Source organism: Mercenaria mercenaria, chromosome 9 (assembly GCF_021730395.1).
Source record: "Mercenaria mercenaria strain notata chromosome 9, MADL_Memer_1, whole genome shotgun sequence".
In the NCBI taxonomy this organism is placed as follows: Eukaryota; Metazoa; Mollusca; class Bivalvia; order Venerida; family Veneridae; genus Mercenaria; species Mercenaria mercenaria.
Genome location: NC_069369.1, coordinates 45,549,427 through 45,566,142, shown reverse-complemented (window position 1 = coordinate 45,566,142; position 16,716 = coordinate 45,549,427). Strand labels below are relative to the sequence as shown.

At 35.6% G+C, this 16,716-nt stretch overlaps 1 protein-coding gene across 1 annotated transcript in view; it reads right to left on the bottom strand.

Annotated features, from left to right (window-relative positions):
- The window catches only part of LOC123547014 (attractin-like protein 1), a 117,823-nt gene extending 101,585 nt beyond the window's left edge, over positions 1-16,238 (bottom strand). The window contains exons 1-2 of the mRNA XM_045333749.2: positions 15,961-16,238; positions 6,026-6,226 (exon numbers count right to left, since the gene is read on the bottom strand). Coding sequence (XP_045189684.2) covers positions 6,026-6,226; positions 15,961-16,205 — 446 coding nt within the window. The 5' untranslated portion in view covers positions 16,206-16,238. The remainder of the gene's footprint in view (positions 1-6,025; positions 6,227-15,960) is intronic.
- Positions 16,239-16,716: the final 478 nt, after the last annotated feature.

The following is a 16,716-nucleotide window of genomic DNA, read 5'->3' as shown; positions in this document are numbered from 1 at the left end:
TGTATTCAAACGATGATGAACATGGAACCTTCTATGATACACGTGTTGAGGCGTGTAATTCCATGAAGAACGGCGTTTGGTCCCCAGATAAAATAAAGGGTTTGCCCCAAACGAGAAAACAATGGGCAGAACTAAACAAACTGGAATTTAGGAAGGGGATCTGAGGTTATGGAGCCTGTGTATCACAAGAACAGTCAAAAGACAAAATTAAAAAGCAGGCACCATATCCAAGGGGTAATTAAACAATACCCAAGGCTATGAAAGCGGGAGTATTGGAACCACCCACAAATACACCAACTTTCACAATTCTTGGAGAAAGGGTTGTATAATTCTACACATTTCTGCAAAATCAACTTCTTGTTTAGCCGAGCCTAGAAATAAAATGTACTGATGTCACGACTTAAGTAATCATGACACCAAAACATTAAATGCTACAACAACATTAGATGTCAGTGGGGTCCGCCAAACTGGAAACTAGACCTGTATCTACCACAAGATCCTGCTGTTTCGACTTCCGTGCAGTTTTGAGATAAGAAAAAGAACCATACACATGAAAACCATCGGGAGAAGACGCAAATGCTCCGTTGATATGCTCTGATTCAATTTTGCTTAAAAGATATCAAACAGTTTCATTTATCGGGCACACATACATAGAAACTTCACATCAGGCAAACATCAACATTTGATATACTAAGATAAGATTTATTAATTGAGTCGGAAAGTCAAATTACAAGTAACATTAGCTCTGATGAGATTTTTAACCGACTATAAATTCTCGTTATGTACTGTTTTGATTCTATTTTGCTTCATAATCTATTAAAAAAAACTCTGTAGCTTTTACTCTTGTTTTATTAACGTTTATCAAAATGACAACTTTCATGTAAATTTTTCAATTCAATAACAATTATCATAATCCGGAACTGATGTAATGTTGTTAAAAGTCATAGTAAAGTATCCCTAACATCTAAATGTATTCAGGATTTGCAAGGAATGTCAATTATTTATCTTGTAAGTATTAATATAGGTTATTTCATTTAATATCGAAACAAATAGTTAAGTTAACCAGACGTGTACTTGCAGCACGACCATTTTCCTTAAAGCTTGGATTGTCACTGAAAAAGCATGAAAATCTTGACTATGAACAGTGACATCTGTCAAAATAGAGTCTATTGTATATGAAATTCTATATGAAATACCTGTGGTTTTGCGTGCTAAAGGTAGGCACGTGGCCGTTAACTGTTACCTATTGTAATCATGAGTTGCATACACACAAAAGAATTTGAATAGCTGCGATGCAGGGCTTTAACCTGTAACGTGTAGCTTCCTATGTTACAGTGGAGCACTGTGGCAATTAATATACTACAGATATAATTATTTATAAAAAGGAAATCTTAAACAAATATTTTGATTCAGTTTTGTATCAGCCTTACAGAGATATTAAAACGATAAAGTAAAATGTTAAATAATAAATAATATGAATTGGTCGTTATAAAAGCTGTACAAAAAAATCTATTTTTAAATTAAATAAAGCAGTTTATCATTTAGCTTACTCCTATAGAGTGATCTCCCTTGTCATTCAAATCAGGACAGGTAGAAAGAATCGCATGCAGATCTATATCCTATACAACTAGAAAAAATGATTCAGATCATATGCTTTTTGTTTACTGTCGGGTACATTATGTATTAATTTAAGGCTAAACTAGAGAAGTCTTTCTTATACGTTTTGAATTATTTTTTTTCACGGCATATTTTCATGCGCTTCGATTTTCTGAATTGTTTTAAAGAAATACACGTTCGCTTTTCAACTTAGTCATGCTCGATGGATCAACAGACTTGAAAACATAATTTCAATACGAAATGACGCATTCTTTAACCTTATTGTATTTACATATGTACGAAAATATCAACCGACTGTAGAACAATGTTCAGAAAACATCAATAAGAATATCTGTCGATTAGCCCGAGAGAAAAAAACGGGCAAAAACCTTACAGCGGATTAATCTGTTTTTCAGTGAAAATGGTTAGTCTGATATTTTTGCATGCTCTGGAATACGGTAATTGTTAGTCTCAACCACTTTGTGGTTTCAACCTAAAAATCAATTTAGCAACATCTGATGATGTATTCATTCGGCGATGCATATGGTAGCTTCAATGATAATGTGTAATTCCACCAAAAACGGTGTATGGTCCAAAGTTAAAATAATTGTTTTGACTTAATGAGAAAACAGTGAGGATAAACCGTTCATATCTCTTTTGCCCAGCACTAGTGATTCAAGGAGAAAATGAAAGATGGTCAATGAATGTCACTGAACTTTTATGTAAGTATTTATTGAAGGTTCCATGTTCATTGCCGTTTGAATACACCTGTGGATGTCTCTAAATTGCCTATTGTACTTTTAGCATGTGTAAATGTTGAGTTCTGCTCAACCCGGGGCTAGAGGGCGTGGGCGGTAGCATGCGTTTCCACTACCATCCATGAATAGGCTCAATCAAGACGCCGACGCCAGGGTGAGTAGAATAGCAAGACTATTCTTCGAATAGTCAAGCTAAAAATGTACTTGTGTAGTAATGCCAATTAACCACTTCGTAAATCAACTATTTGTTCACAAAACACACTGTTTTTGAACTCGCACATGTTGGCAATTACAGGCAAAGTGTCAAAGACATAACAGCGGCGCAAATCGGCCAATTGCAATCGCCTCTGGTGTTCAGATAATTTGATTCGCTTTAACACATCATGCAAAAAAATTCACAAGTTAGTGGTGTGTATTCAAATAATTTTGACACAGTGCAGCTTGTCAACAGTCCTATAAAAGATAATTAGTGAGTGTGGACCAAAAAAACAAAACGCGCTATTTGAATTTCACTTTGGAGTTAGACTTGAGTGAAATCTGAAGCAACAAAGCCACTATTTGGTCCAAGTCACTCAATTGCAAGAGCCCTTGAGATATGACTTTTGACGGACTGAAAATGGAACAAGAGCACCGCCTATGGGTGCCATCGCTCTTCTGCAAGTGCTGGACAATATATAAGACAAGAGTTATAGTTCAGATTTTCTAAGTACAAAAAGGGCCATAATTCTGATAAAACGCAGGTTAGAGTTATGGTTCTTGACCTACATTGTCCCCTAATGATGATAAACAAGTGTGCAAAGTTTCAAAGCTGTAGCTCTTAGAGCTTTTGAGAAAAGGTGACCTTAACCAAAAATTTAACCTATAAACTCAAATTTTCAAAGTACAAAAAGAGGCACAATTCTGATAAAATGCATATCAGAGTTATGGTTCTTGGTCTACATAGTCCCCTAATGATGGTAAACAAGTGTGCAAAGTTTCAAAGCTGTAGCTCTTACAGTGTTTGAGAAAAGGTGGATATAAACAAAAATTTTAACCAATGCCGACGCCAACACCGACGATCAAGTGACGGCAATACCTCGTAGATTTTTTTTCCAAAAATCAGACAAACTAATAAAAGCACTACATCTATGTAATATATATAGGTACAAAGGACCATAAATCTTGTTTTCCTCAAGCAATCTGTCTGAAACTTGTAGGGCTGCATTTCCTTTCAGCATTTAACATTTCTTCTATGTGTTAAAATTATTGAAATCCATTGAAGTCTGAGATATGACTCCGGACGAACAGAAAATTGGACTATTTATGTACTTTTATATATAGGTACAAAGAGCCATAAATCTTGTCTTCCAAGAGCAATCAAACTAAAACTAGCAGGGCTGCATTTAACATTTTTGCCAAGATTTACTGAAATCCTACAAACCAATTCTGAGATGTGACTCCAGATGGACAAAAAAATAGAATAACAACAGGGTCATGATGACCCTGGATCGCTCACCTGAGTAATATGAGCTACATGTTTCAAATGTCAAACTGATGAAAAAATATTAAGAAAGTCAGTAGGTCACATTCATGGTCAATGAAATTCAGTTTTACGATTTGTGTGCAACACTGTGTATGTCATCAAAATTTCAAGGCTGTATATTAAAAAACAAGAAAGTAGGTCAGTAGGTCAAGGTCACAGTCAAGTGACATCATATTACTTGGGGTCATCAGGTAATTATAATTAAACAGTCTTGGAAATAGGATCAGATGATTTTTTAAGTATTTTTCCTATATAACTCACATAATAACTAAGTGACCCCAGGGTGGGGCCTCTTTTAACCCCAGGGGCATAATTTGAACAATTTTGGTAGAGAACTACTAGACAATGCATCCTACCAAATATCAAAAGCCTAGGTCGCATGGTTTCAGACAAGAAGATTTTTAAAGCTTTTTCCTATATGTCTATATAAAACTTGGGACCCCCCAGGGCAGGGCCTCTTTTCACCCAAGGGGTACAATTTGAACAATTTTGGTTGAGGGCCATAAGACAATGCAACAAACCAAATATCTAAGGTCTAAGTGTTGTGGTTTCAGACAAGAAGATTTTTAAACTTTTTTTCCTATATAAGTCTATGTAAAACTTGGGACCCCCGGGACGGGGCCAAATTTGACCCTAGGGGGATAATTTGAACAATCTTGGTAGAGGACCACTAGATGATGCTACATATCAAATATCAAAGCCCTAGGCCATGTGGTTTTGTACAAGAAGATTTTCAAAGTTTTCCCTATATAAGTCGATATAAACCATGTGACCCCCGAGGCGGGGCCATATTTGACCCTAGGGGGATAATTTGAACAATTTTGGTAGAGGACCACTAGATGATGCTACACAACAGATATCAAAGCCCTAGGCCCTGTGGTTTTGGACAAGAAGATTTTTAAAAATTTCCTTTCGGTTGCCATGGCAACCAGAGTTCTACATGGAATTCAATTCTTTGAACAAATTTGAAAGGGGGCCACCCAAGGATCATTCCTGTGAAGTTTGGTGTAATTCTGCCCAGTGGTTTTCAAGAAGATTTTTTTTAGAAATTTTCCTATATGTCTATGTAAAATTTGGGACCCCCGGGGTGGGGCCATATTTGACCCTAGGGGGATAATTTGAACAATCTTGGTAGAGGACCACTAGATAATGCTACATACCAAATATCAAAGCCCTAGGTCATGTGGTTTTGTACAAGAAGATTTTCAAAGTTTTCCCTATATAAGTCTATATAAACCATGTGACCCCCAGGGCGGGGTCATATTTGACCCTAGGGAGATAACTTGCACAAGGCCCTGTGGTTTTGGACAAGAAGATTTTTAAAGTTTTTCCTTTCGGTTGCCATGGCAACCAGAGTTCTGCATGGAATTCAATTCTTTGAACAATTTTGAAAGGGGGCCACCCAAGGATCATTCCTGTGAAGTTTGGTGTAATTCTGCCCAGTGGTTTTCAAGAAGAAGATTTTTTTAGAAGTTGTTGACGGACGACGGACATCAAGCGGTCACAATAGCTCACCTTGTCACTTCGTGACAGGTGAGCTAAAAAACACTATATAATTTTTATATACTATATATATATAACTGCAAAGGGCCATAAATCTCGTCTTCATCAAACTTGCAGGGCTGCATTGTCCTATAGCAGCTAACATTTCTACCATGTTTTATTTAAATCCATTAAACCAAGTCTGAGATATGACTCTAAATGGACAGAAAAATGGACTATATATTTATGTACTAGTATATATAAGTACAAAGGGCCATAAATCTTGTCTTCCTCAACCTACAGCAGTTAACATTTCTACCATGTTTCATTGAAATCCTTCCGTCCATGTCTGAGATACGACTCCTGACGGACAAAAAATGGAATAAAGCACTATAATAGTATGTAAATATGTACAAAGGGCCATAACTCTAGTCTTACTCCAGCAAACTGACCAAAACTTGCAGGGTGGCATTTCCTTACAGCAGTTAACATTTCTACCATATTTTATTTAAATGTCCTAGATATGGTTTTGGATGGACTGAAAGACGTACGGACAATGCCAAAACTTTATCCAAAGACGGAGGATAAAAAGTGGCAACAATTATGTTCAATCTTAATGAAGCATGAAAATTCTCACTGATTTAATCTATAACACATCTTTTGTTACCTGTATGCAGCAATTAATGGTGAGTACAAGGAATCTCCATCAAATATATACAAATGATCCCAACCACACTCAGTCGCAAACTGTGTGGTTGTCAGTCTAATCGGCTTGCCCCCTGAGTCTGGTTCTAACAGCCACATGCACTTGTTATCAACAGAATAATTGCCTTGCCCATCTGTTATAACACCTGAATCTGTCGTTATTCTGCAAAAAAAGTATACAAACATGTTTTAAGTCATTAAAAGAAGTCAATGTTAAAAATATTCAGGTCTTCCAAGATATTTGTAAAATACATATAGTACACGACTTCAATGATTTAATGCCATTGTAAATTTCAGTTATGCAAACTGTAATAATTCATATATTTAGTGTTTCCTGCAGGCCTTTTTAGCATGGCGCAGCGCCAAGCCCCTTTTGAAGTGCCGCCAAGCTGCCCTTAAAACTGCCTGTTTGCGCCATGTGCCCTTTTATCAGCCTTGTGTATTTATTTTGACAAGTGCCCTTTCAAAACCAGCCAGGATAGCAAATGTCCGAGGGACATGTTTTTTAGTTTTTGATTGGGAACAATCAACGAAAAAATTCGTTGTTTTTAACACGTCGGCGGTGAAGCTACATGTAGCCTTGTAAGTGACGACTGAAAACGGTCAATTAAAAGATAATTATTTTAAAAGGTTGTTCTCATTTAAAAAGTAGTTTGATTGTCGCACATTTTTTGATGCTCTCAATAGAAATGTTTTTTTGGAAAATGTAAGTATCGAAACATCAAATAAAACAATTATTTATAGTCCAAACCAAATCTTTTGTTGAAAATAATCCCAACCAGGGCTCCGGAAATTTTGATAACTCAATCGGTCCGAAACGAAAATCGTGACATCGGCGCTACCCCACCCACCGCATTCCCAAAATTACATATTTTGTAAAACGTGATAGAGTAAAGAAATAAGCATGCCATGCATTAAAAGTGAGTTACCGGTCACCGGGAGTTACCATACAATGAAGACAGTTATTCAGCGTTATGTGTGATCGTTACTTTGTTTAAATTTCGATGTTTTTTTTTCCCGCAAGGATAAAATTGCCGGCATCGACACCGTGTACGTAACTAGTGTAAAAGCCAACGCACGTGACTTCAGTACCGTATACACGGCAGATACTTTGTGATGTTTCCTCATTCTTTGACGGAATTCTATAAAATACAATGCGTCAAAGTGAATTACACGACACATATTCTCTGCTAAACAGCCTCAGTATTTTAAGAATACTCTGCCGCGGACCGAATGTGTACGTTATGTAAACGTTGAGCTCGAATTTCCCGCATTTATGATACCAAAAGGTCACGCGAGTTACGTTGTACTTCAATAAACAACTACATTTTATAAAGTTATATGTCTCTTCTGATGTAAACAAAATTTCATTTCGAAACGTTTTTTAAAAGACCAATTTGATAAATGCGCCACTCCGGTTTTCTTTATCATTCATGTTTGTCAGTCCACTTTTTTTCTTTTTTGTACAGTCTGGTTTCAATGACGATTTTCTGCACTCGTTTCAACTGGAGCCCCAACAAATGAATCACGTAATTTTTTCAAATCAAGTAATTATAAAAAAAACATTTTTATCGGTTTTCTGTGTGATGTCTCTTTAAATCAAAGAGTACATGATTAAATGCAGTGACCATTTATTTTTTAACCGTGATCGGACATAACCTTTTGAAATAAACCATCCGTCGGATTCTAAATAAAAGAAGTGGTTCCCCGTCGAAATGATTTGGATCCAGTCAGAAACATTTGGAAACCAGTCAAAAATGTTTAATACATTGCAGTCGGCTGTCTGCAAACATTAAAGGATGTGCCGCGCGAGCGCTGATTGCGTCACGTGCTAATTACGGACCGATTATCAAAGTGACAATCAGACCGATTGACACGTTTATTGATTATCTGAAGGTGCGACCAAGTATTTCCTGCTTGGCAGGCGATCGTGTATTGAGATATCGGACCGAAATTTATACTTTTCTCAATTTTTATGGGACCGATTTTTTTCGTTTTTTCACTTCACGAATCGGTCTGAAAAGTCAAAAATCGGTCCAAAACCGACAAACCGGCAAATTTCCGAAGCCCTGATCCCAACTACATATCAAAGATGCAATTATGACTAATAACGAATCAATTAAAATCTTAAGTTCTCCGTGTAACATTTAATTCATTCGTTCTATCATTGTTTCTTTCTGATTCAAAGTAAACGTGTCTAAAGTGACTTTAAGAAATAGCGGAATAATGCTGTCTGCAATCCCAGTTAGTACCGGAAAATGCCAAAATAGCAAAAACAAATAGGTCATTAGATAATTTGATGATGATTAGATGATTTGACGAACTGCCTATGCTTTTAACTTAAATCAATGGTGAAATATTCTGTCAATGACTGACAAAATATAAGTTTGCTCATTTGATAAAAAGTATTACAAGAACATTCGCCTCTCTTTTGACTGTCTAAAAATGATAGTTCACTCAGAGTTATATATCTGATATATACTAGCAGATTAATTATTGACTCCACAACACCACATTTCAACTTCAAGCATATAAATGTTACAAATTCTCATTTTCAGGTCCAGTTCAGACAACACAACAACTGAAAACCCAAACACACCTGCTTATCCTGATCTTGACAAAAGAAAAAAAAACTCTGGGCACAGAACACAATTTGACAATGATTGGAAGAAAGATCGTCCCTGGCTTGAATGTAGAGTGGAGTTAAGTGACGATGGAATTCAATATGAAGCCATGTACTGTACATTATGTACCAAGTGGTCAGTGAGCAAGACAGGACCATGGGTTGGGACAGGTTGCACATCAACACGACTTTTGTCAACAACCACGCAGAAACAGCTAGACACCAGAGTGCTGTATCTAGTGAATTATCCAACCCAAAGGTAATACAAGAAGTCACACTTGATTTTCATTCAAAAGAAACTAAAGCTCTAATCGACGCACAGAAGGTATTTTCTGATCCAGCACAATCTTCCTCACACCACACTGTTCAAACCCCTAGTGAATCTCTGTGTTGAGTTAGGTGCAACAAACCTACCACATCTAAATAAAGGAAAAAATGCTACATACACTGGCCGGCGAATTCTTGAATTGTGAATTGTCAAGCTGAAACAGTGGAAGAGGATGTGGTGGAAAAAGTGAAAGACAGTGAAAGTTATGGAATAATGGTTGATGAATATACAGACGTTAGTGCAAGAAAACATCTTGCTGTTGTCGGAAAGTACATTGACAGTGGAATCACCAAACTTGTGTTCCTAAAAGACATCCAGCTACCTAATGGCACTGCACAAGGTATCTACAGCTCCCTCCGTGAGTAACTGAACTCTTCAGAATTAAGTCTAGAGAAAATGACGTCATTCGCTAGTGATGGACCATCAGTCATGACTGGAAAGAAAAATGGAGTTGTAGCTCTGCTGCAAAAAAGACAACCCCAAGGTCATCCCCGTGCACTGCATGAATCATCGTCTGCAGCTAGCTGTATCTAAGGCCTTCTGAAGTGTCAAAGAAATAGACAACATTGATGAATTACTGACAGGTCTGTGGAAGTACTACCACTACAGCACAGTTAAATCAGGGAGTTTGTATGCTATACAGGACTTAATGCGTGAAATGGGAACATCTGAGTCTGACAGCAATCTAACAGTGAAAAAAGCTGTCCACACCCGCTGGCTCAGCCATGAAAATGCACTCCAAAGCATAAGGAAACTGTACTCTCCTATCTGTCAAGACCTAGAAGATGCTGTTGCCACTGGACGAGACAAAAAGTTTGGTGAAAAATCAGGTCCCTCAGCAGCTGGACTGCTAAAAATGATGAAGCAGTATGAGAAATTATATTACATTCTTCTCTTGTGTGACATGTGTGCTACCCTGGTCCATCTAACCCTACTGTTTGAACAGGAAAATGTTGACTTGTCATACATGTGTGTATCCTCAAGTTCACTCAACAATCCATAACATTGAGAAAATGAAAAGGCACCTAGGACCCTACCTGTCCAAAGTAGACAACATGGCAGCTTCACTCGGTATAGAGAAGAGAAATGAAGAGAAGGTGAAGGAAGTCAGAGATAAGTTCATTGTGTCCCTAACTGACCATCTGGAGGAACGCCTAGAACATATAGAGGTTGTGTCAGCCTTATCAGTCCTTGACCTTAGACGAGTTCCTGCAAACCAGTGTACTTTCCATGGTTACATTGAGATCTCCCAACTGTCCAATCATCTCCAACTTCCTGAAGACGGCGTCTTGTTTGAGTGGAATGATCTGAAGGAGAAGTTCAACCCTGTGCTGTCCTCCTGCACTCCCAAGTTCATGCTGGAAAAACTCCCTGAAACAAAGGTATATATTCCATAAAACCAACGGATTATGTTCAATATGTAAAATTTAGATCTTTATAATAATTATGTAAATATTCAGCGTGTCTTCTCACAGGTTACATTTTTGTAAGCTCATAGTGACGGAACATAGAAACAGACTTAATGTCAGCACAACAAATCAACTCTTAATGATCAAAATGAACACAAAGGAAAATCAGATCTTAAAAAAACTTCCAGTTAAAATCTAACATGTATTAAAGTATACTTAGTCTATGTATTAAAGTAAAACACACACAAATAAAAGTAATCTGACCAAAATCTGATTGACCACTTTTAAATGTTACACAGTACATCCACTGTCATTTTCACTATCTACATAATGCCGCGATTGTTCCTCATAAACTTCTTCACTACCTTTTTCAAGTCAATATCATTGTGTGTCTTTGTGTTCATTTTGATCATTAAGAGTTGATTTGTTGTGCTGACATTAAGTCTGTTTCTATGTTCCGTCACTATGAGCTTACAAAAATGTAACCTGTGAGAAGACACGCTCGACTGGGGCAGTGGATAGGATGAGCATTTGGTGGATGGAGAGAAGCTTGTTCATCAGGGGACTGACGATACCAGCGGTTTCCTGAAATAAGTAAAAAAAAAAAAAATTAAAAAAATTTAAAGTTAAATATGTGGAACTGTTATAATAGTTATTTGAATATACATTCAACTTAGATGAACATGTGCATTTTCCCAATTTTAGGTGTTGGTCCTTGGGAGCTTAAATTGTATGCAAGACATACCACTTTTTCCTAAAAATAAATACATGTAGCAGTTGATTTTAAGTAGGTATGAATATTTACATAATTATTATAAAGATCTAAATTTTACATATTGAACATAATCCGTTGGTTTTATGGAATATATACCTTTGTTTCAGGGAGTTTTTCCAGCATGAACTTGGGAGTGCAGGAGGACAGCACAGGGTTGAAATTCTCCTTCAGATCATTCCACTCAAACAAGACGTCGTCTTCAGGAAGTTGGAGATGATTGGACAGTTGGGAGATCTCAATGTCACCATGGAAAGTACACTGGTTTGCAAGAACTCGTCTAAGGTCAAGGACTGATAAGGCTGACACAACCTCTATATGTTCTAGGCGTTCCTCCAGATGGTCAGTTAGGGACACAATGAACTTATAAGTCAAGGTAGCTGGTTTTAATAAACTGTATTATAAAGGATCATTATACTACTTAAATTAATTACATTTCTTGTGATTTATTATTTAGTACTTGTGTTTAACCTGTTTATTTCGCCGTATTTACGCACTCCTATCATATCGGCTAACATTTTGTTACGTTAAAACGTACTCGATACATGTTGATACCGTGATTCATTCTTAAAACAAAACAGAACAAACAGTAAAAACGGGCAAAACAAAGAGCATAAACGTACATTATATGATGTGGCTCTACTGAACATTTCGTGTGCCTTTTTAAAGTGACAACTGTAAATGATCATCACATTCGCACCTCTATGTGCGTCTTTAAATAATTACTATATAATTTCTCAGCCAATTTGTTTATTAGTCAATAATCTTGACTGGTTCTAATTGTTTGTTTGAACATACGACCTCTTTAAATTATTCTAAGGCAGCGTATACTAAATGTGAAAGATAATTACATATCAAAAGACCTAATTCTAAAGGATCGCCGACAATTGACACCATCTATCAAATATGTTTCTTTAATATACATTTGTGTATAACAAACTACAAAAATCATTCTAGCATAAAGCTTATGTTCTTGTCACTTTTCGGGGGTGTTTTAACAGAAGAGAAAACGTGTGTTTTTACGCGTTTTATGCTAGAATAACGTTAGCGCATGTTCATTTCGTGCTATAACATCTGCAGATTCCCTCAGGATACGTTGGTACCACCAATCCCTCGGAATTCTGCAGATGTTATAACATGAAAAAACATGCGTTATCCCTACATTAAAAATTTTATTTTAAGAATTTAAAAACACGCCGATGACGATAACGACACTCTGATCATTTATTGATAACACAATAAAATATCTGCCGATATAATATTAGTACGTAGATACAGCGAAATGAACAGGCAAATCACTAATAGTAAATGATACAGTACGTCCAAGATGAAAAGTCAATTTTTCGCGCGACCTTGGTGACAAAAAACGATTGACTGTGTCCTTTTGCGGTGTCCCGAACACGCTAGCACATCGGAACGGACACTGAGTCCGTTATCGATCGGCTGCCTAGCGATCGGCGGACACGGTGCGTCGCGGTGTACAATTGCGGTGATTCTCCGTGTTCAGATCGTCTCAATTAATCCCGTTTTTGATTGTAGAAAGATAATTTTTGCTCCTATCTTTTGTTTTAACAATATTGTTTTCTGTTTTCAGGTGAACACTAAGCTTATAAGATGTGTAATTATAAACTGTTTTGTTTCCTTTGTTTATGTTCATAGTTGTATGTAAAAAATGTTAAAACGTCCACTAACAATTACTACTAACATTACATGTTGGAATAAATGTTTTACTCACCTCTGTTGCAATTAAACTGCCCAAGTCTTTCTTTCGTTTAGCATGTTTGCCAATTTTCACATGGTGCGAAATTATTTGGTAAGTTACTTATGATTAATAAGTTCATGTTGGTATAACAAGTGCTAATTAGGTAATTGTCAACATCAATAAAGAGTATTTAAATTTTATAGTTTTCGAGTAAAACTTCTTTCTATAAAATGCAGTTTCAAACAGTTAATTTTAACTTCAAGTCATGAAAATTGTTCGATGTTTAAATCAATATCATTTTCACTTGTACATGTAGTCTAGTTTATTTTCAATTTGCAATGATTTATTATCGTAAAATTTACATTCTAACATGGCTCGAATTGATTTCCAGTTAAACAAAGAAGAAAATCAAACGCAATATATCCTGCGATAAACAACGGTTGATGCGCGGACCGGTAAGAGAGCATTATGACGTCATGTAGCCGCCTGACGTCCGATACATTACTCCTCGCGTAAATGAATTCCAGCATAATATTTATTGAAATATATCAACGTCCATGTCAGAATGAAAACAATCAAAGCCTTCTTGTGATTTATCGTCTAATTTACCACGGTTCATCGTTCAGATGCTTCAGTATTTAACCACGAGGGCTAATGCCCTCGTGGTTCAATTCCTACGCATCTGAACTCTGAACCGTGGTAAATTAGACGATAAACAACGTGAAGGCCTTGATTATTTGTTAAATGAAACAAGGGATAAATCAAAAGTTATGAAGCAACTGTTTTATATTTCAGGTACACACCAACTACTAGTATATAAAAAATAGAAGAGAAAAAAAAACAGAAGTGAAGTTTCGGAGCAAGACGCGGTTGTGGCTAGTAATACAGTCCCGCACGGTCCTAAAGCTAGTCATACGTGAGGCACGTTCAGCTAGACAGTCTTGCTTGGACTGCAAGAGTAGTGATAATCACATACGACTAGATTTTTGGCCGTCGTGCGGGACTGTTCACTACAGGATGTTTTAAAGCCACTAATAAATATGTATCATTTCCATATGGTTTATAATAAATAATGAAAGCGTAAAGTAGTTGTTATCTATATTTACGGGTACTGGTAGAAACTTTCAACAAGAGTGCAAATTACAGCACAACACCAGAGGAGGGAAGAAGCAGAAAACGAAAATCGGGCTTCTATATCTTTTATTAATTCACTTTTTTTCTATACGAAATTTAACAGAATATAATATTTATTAGGAAGCACAAACAATTCAAACAAATAAAGCCAAGAATGATTTACACTAGAAAGAAAAAATATTTTGCTATGTTGCGTTCTCATATACTGCTTCCATTTGATTTTATTTCTTATTCATAACATGTACATAGATACAAACGATACCAACAATCGAAGATTATTTACACAAAATACAGACAGACAGACAGACATATTCTATAAATCATCATGTAATAATCACACACATAACGTGACAAATACACGTGCAGTTGTTAAAACTAAACAGTATAATTCTATTTCATATTTTGTTTCTGTTCCCTTTAGTCTATTACACAGACAAAATTTTATGAAAAAGATCATATACGTTATTACGAATATGCAAATATTACGAATATGATAGTATCTTAATCTTGCCGAAAATAATACAGAATGGAGAATAAACAATTTTTGTCAGTAGTGAATACATAATATGAATTATATAATAAACACAAAATAATTTCTGTAAGCATTACCGATACACAGGTTTTTGTTTTATATGAGGCTATAAACATATATGACATTTAATGCTAATAAAATTGTTTACAAAAACAAATAAAAAAAATATTAAATTGTAAGTTGTTGCTTCCAAGGCTCTTACTCAGCACTATTTTTCGTAATCTTGCCCTGAAAAAAAAAAAGCAGATAAAACATAATTTTTAACAGCTGTATGTTACACATTAATAGTTGCCTGAAATTTGAAATGTCATGTGATATAATTCGATTAATTTGTTGTTTCAGACATGTAGACAAGCATCTAAATGTTTAAATGGATAATTACTTTGTTTACTTTAAGTGAATACCACTGTTTTCTTTCCCGAGCGAAAACTTTAATGCCGATATTCTATATTGCATTAAAATTAAATTTCAAATTCTTTTTTGATATTTACAAAAGCAAATAAATTCGTTACAAATTAACAAGTTATTCAAAAACTATTAATTTTAACTGGTAACTTACCTCTTAAATAATTATCTAACTCCATGCCAAACTGTGAACGAAGATTAATCGTTAGGGTTTTAAATAACGTAATCGTATTAAAGTAATTGTTAGTATAACAACAGAAGTTTGCAACAAACATACAAAACTGCAAAAGTGAACTCTAAATAAAACAACTGAATTTACAAGTTTTATTGTTTATTAAGCACTGCCTCGTCGTATATGCTTCGTGTCAAGTGCTGTACCTGCAAAATACGAAAAGTTTTCAAAATTACCTTGCAGACGAACATTGAAACTGAAAAATTACGATGTTATTTTGTGTTAACATACACATAAATATATTTTTTAATTATTGGTTAAAATAAAATGAAAAATAGCATATTTTAAAACAATATCATGAACACCGCAATCCGTCGCGATTTCACTGCGAAACAGCGTGTTCGGCGATGATCTTTTGTAATACAGTTTATCAAAGACGGCTACCTTGACTTACATGTTCATATACAATATATATATATATATATATATACAGAGAGAGAGAGAGAGAGCCGGCTACCTAGACCTTTAATAGCCACTTCCTTGTCAATATAATATAACACCATAACATATGTCTAAAACATCTTATTTGTCTTTTTGTATGTTTTTATAGTGTTTTTTGGTGTCTTTCTGTTTTTCGGTGTCTTTCGGTATTTATATACGCCGTTCAATTTCTGTTTTCTTGCGTCGAAAATCGACAGTCAAAAATACTCTACATATGATATACTCTGTATATAACTGTAGGATCAGTAAAATAAACTATTTACATTTACAGATTATTGGTATATATACACTCTTTTAGACCTACTTATAGTAAGCTTACCTTACTCTTCCAATACAGTGTGAACACGAAATTCCTGTCCATCCGTCAAAACATTGACAAAATGTGTTGTTTTTCGTACAGTTTCCGTTGTAACACGAGAGACCATTACAGCTTTTCTCTTGATCACACAAAATAATTGTCATTGAACATACAAAGTAAAAGGCAATCGCAATATAATAATGTGGCCGATGTAAACAAAAGAAAACGTATCTGTAACTAATTTTATTGATATGTTTTTCAGCCATTTTCTTCTCTTTTTTTCACAACTAAATTGATCTACCATACTATCTACCGGCGAAGATAAACGATCATGGCAGGTGCGCACTGATCGGAAACACGGGACTAGATATTCATTTCTGTCCTTTCAAAGATGTTTTTCTTGATTTCTGCTTTTTCACTTTTACGATCTTTGCAAATTCCGTCTTAGATCATCTTCGAACTTTGAGCTGACCTGCAAAATGTAGAAAATCGATCTGTGTTAAATATATTAAGGTAGTATGCGCCCTTTCTAGAGATTTTTAAAACATCGTCGGATTCTACTCAAATCTGGATTAAATACATTTCACACAACTGCCGTTGCGTAAATATAGTTTTTATTTTATTTTGACGTCGGTAACATAGCAACATAATGACGTCAAAGCGCCAACTGCCGGGTCTTACTGAAATCGGGGTGTTTCTGTGTTTTTTCGTTGTATCTTTTTTATTAGTGCATCAAAATTTAAAATTCAAACTACACTGTAATCACGAAAAAAATAT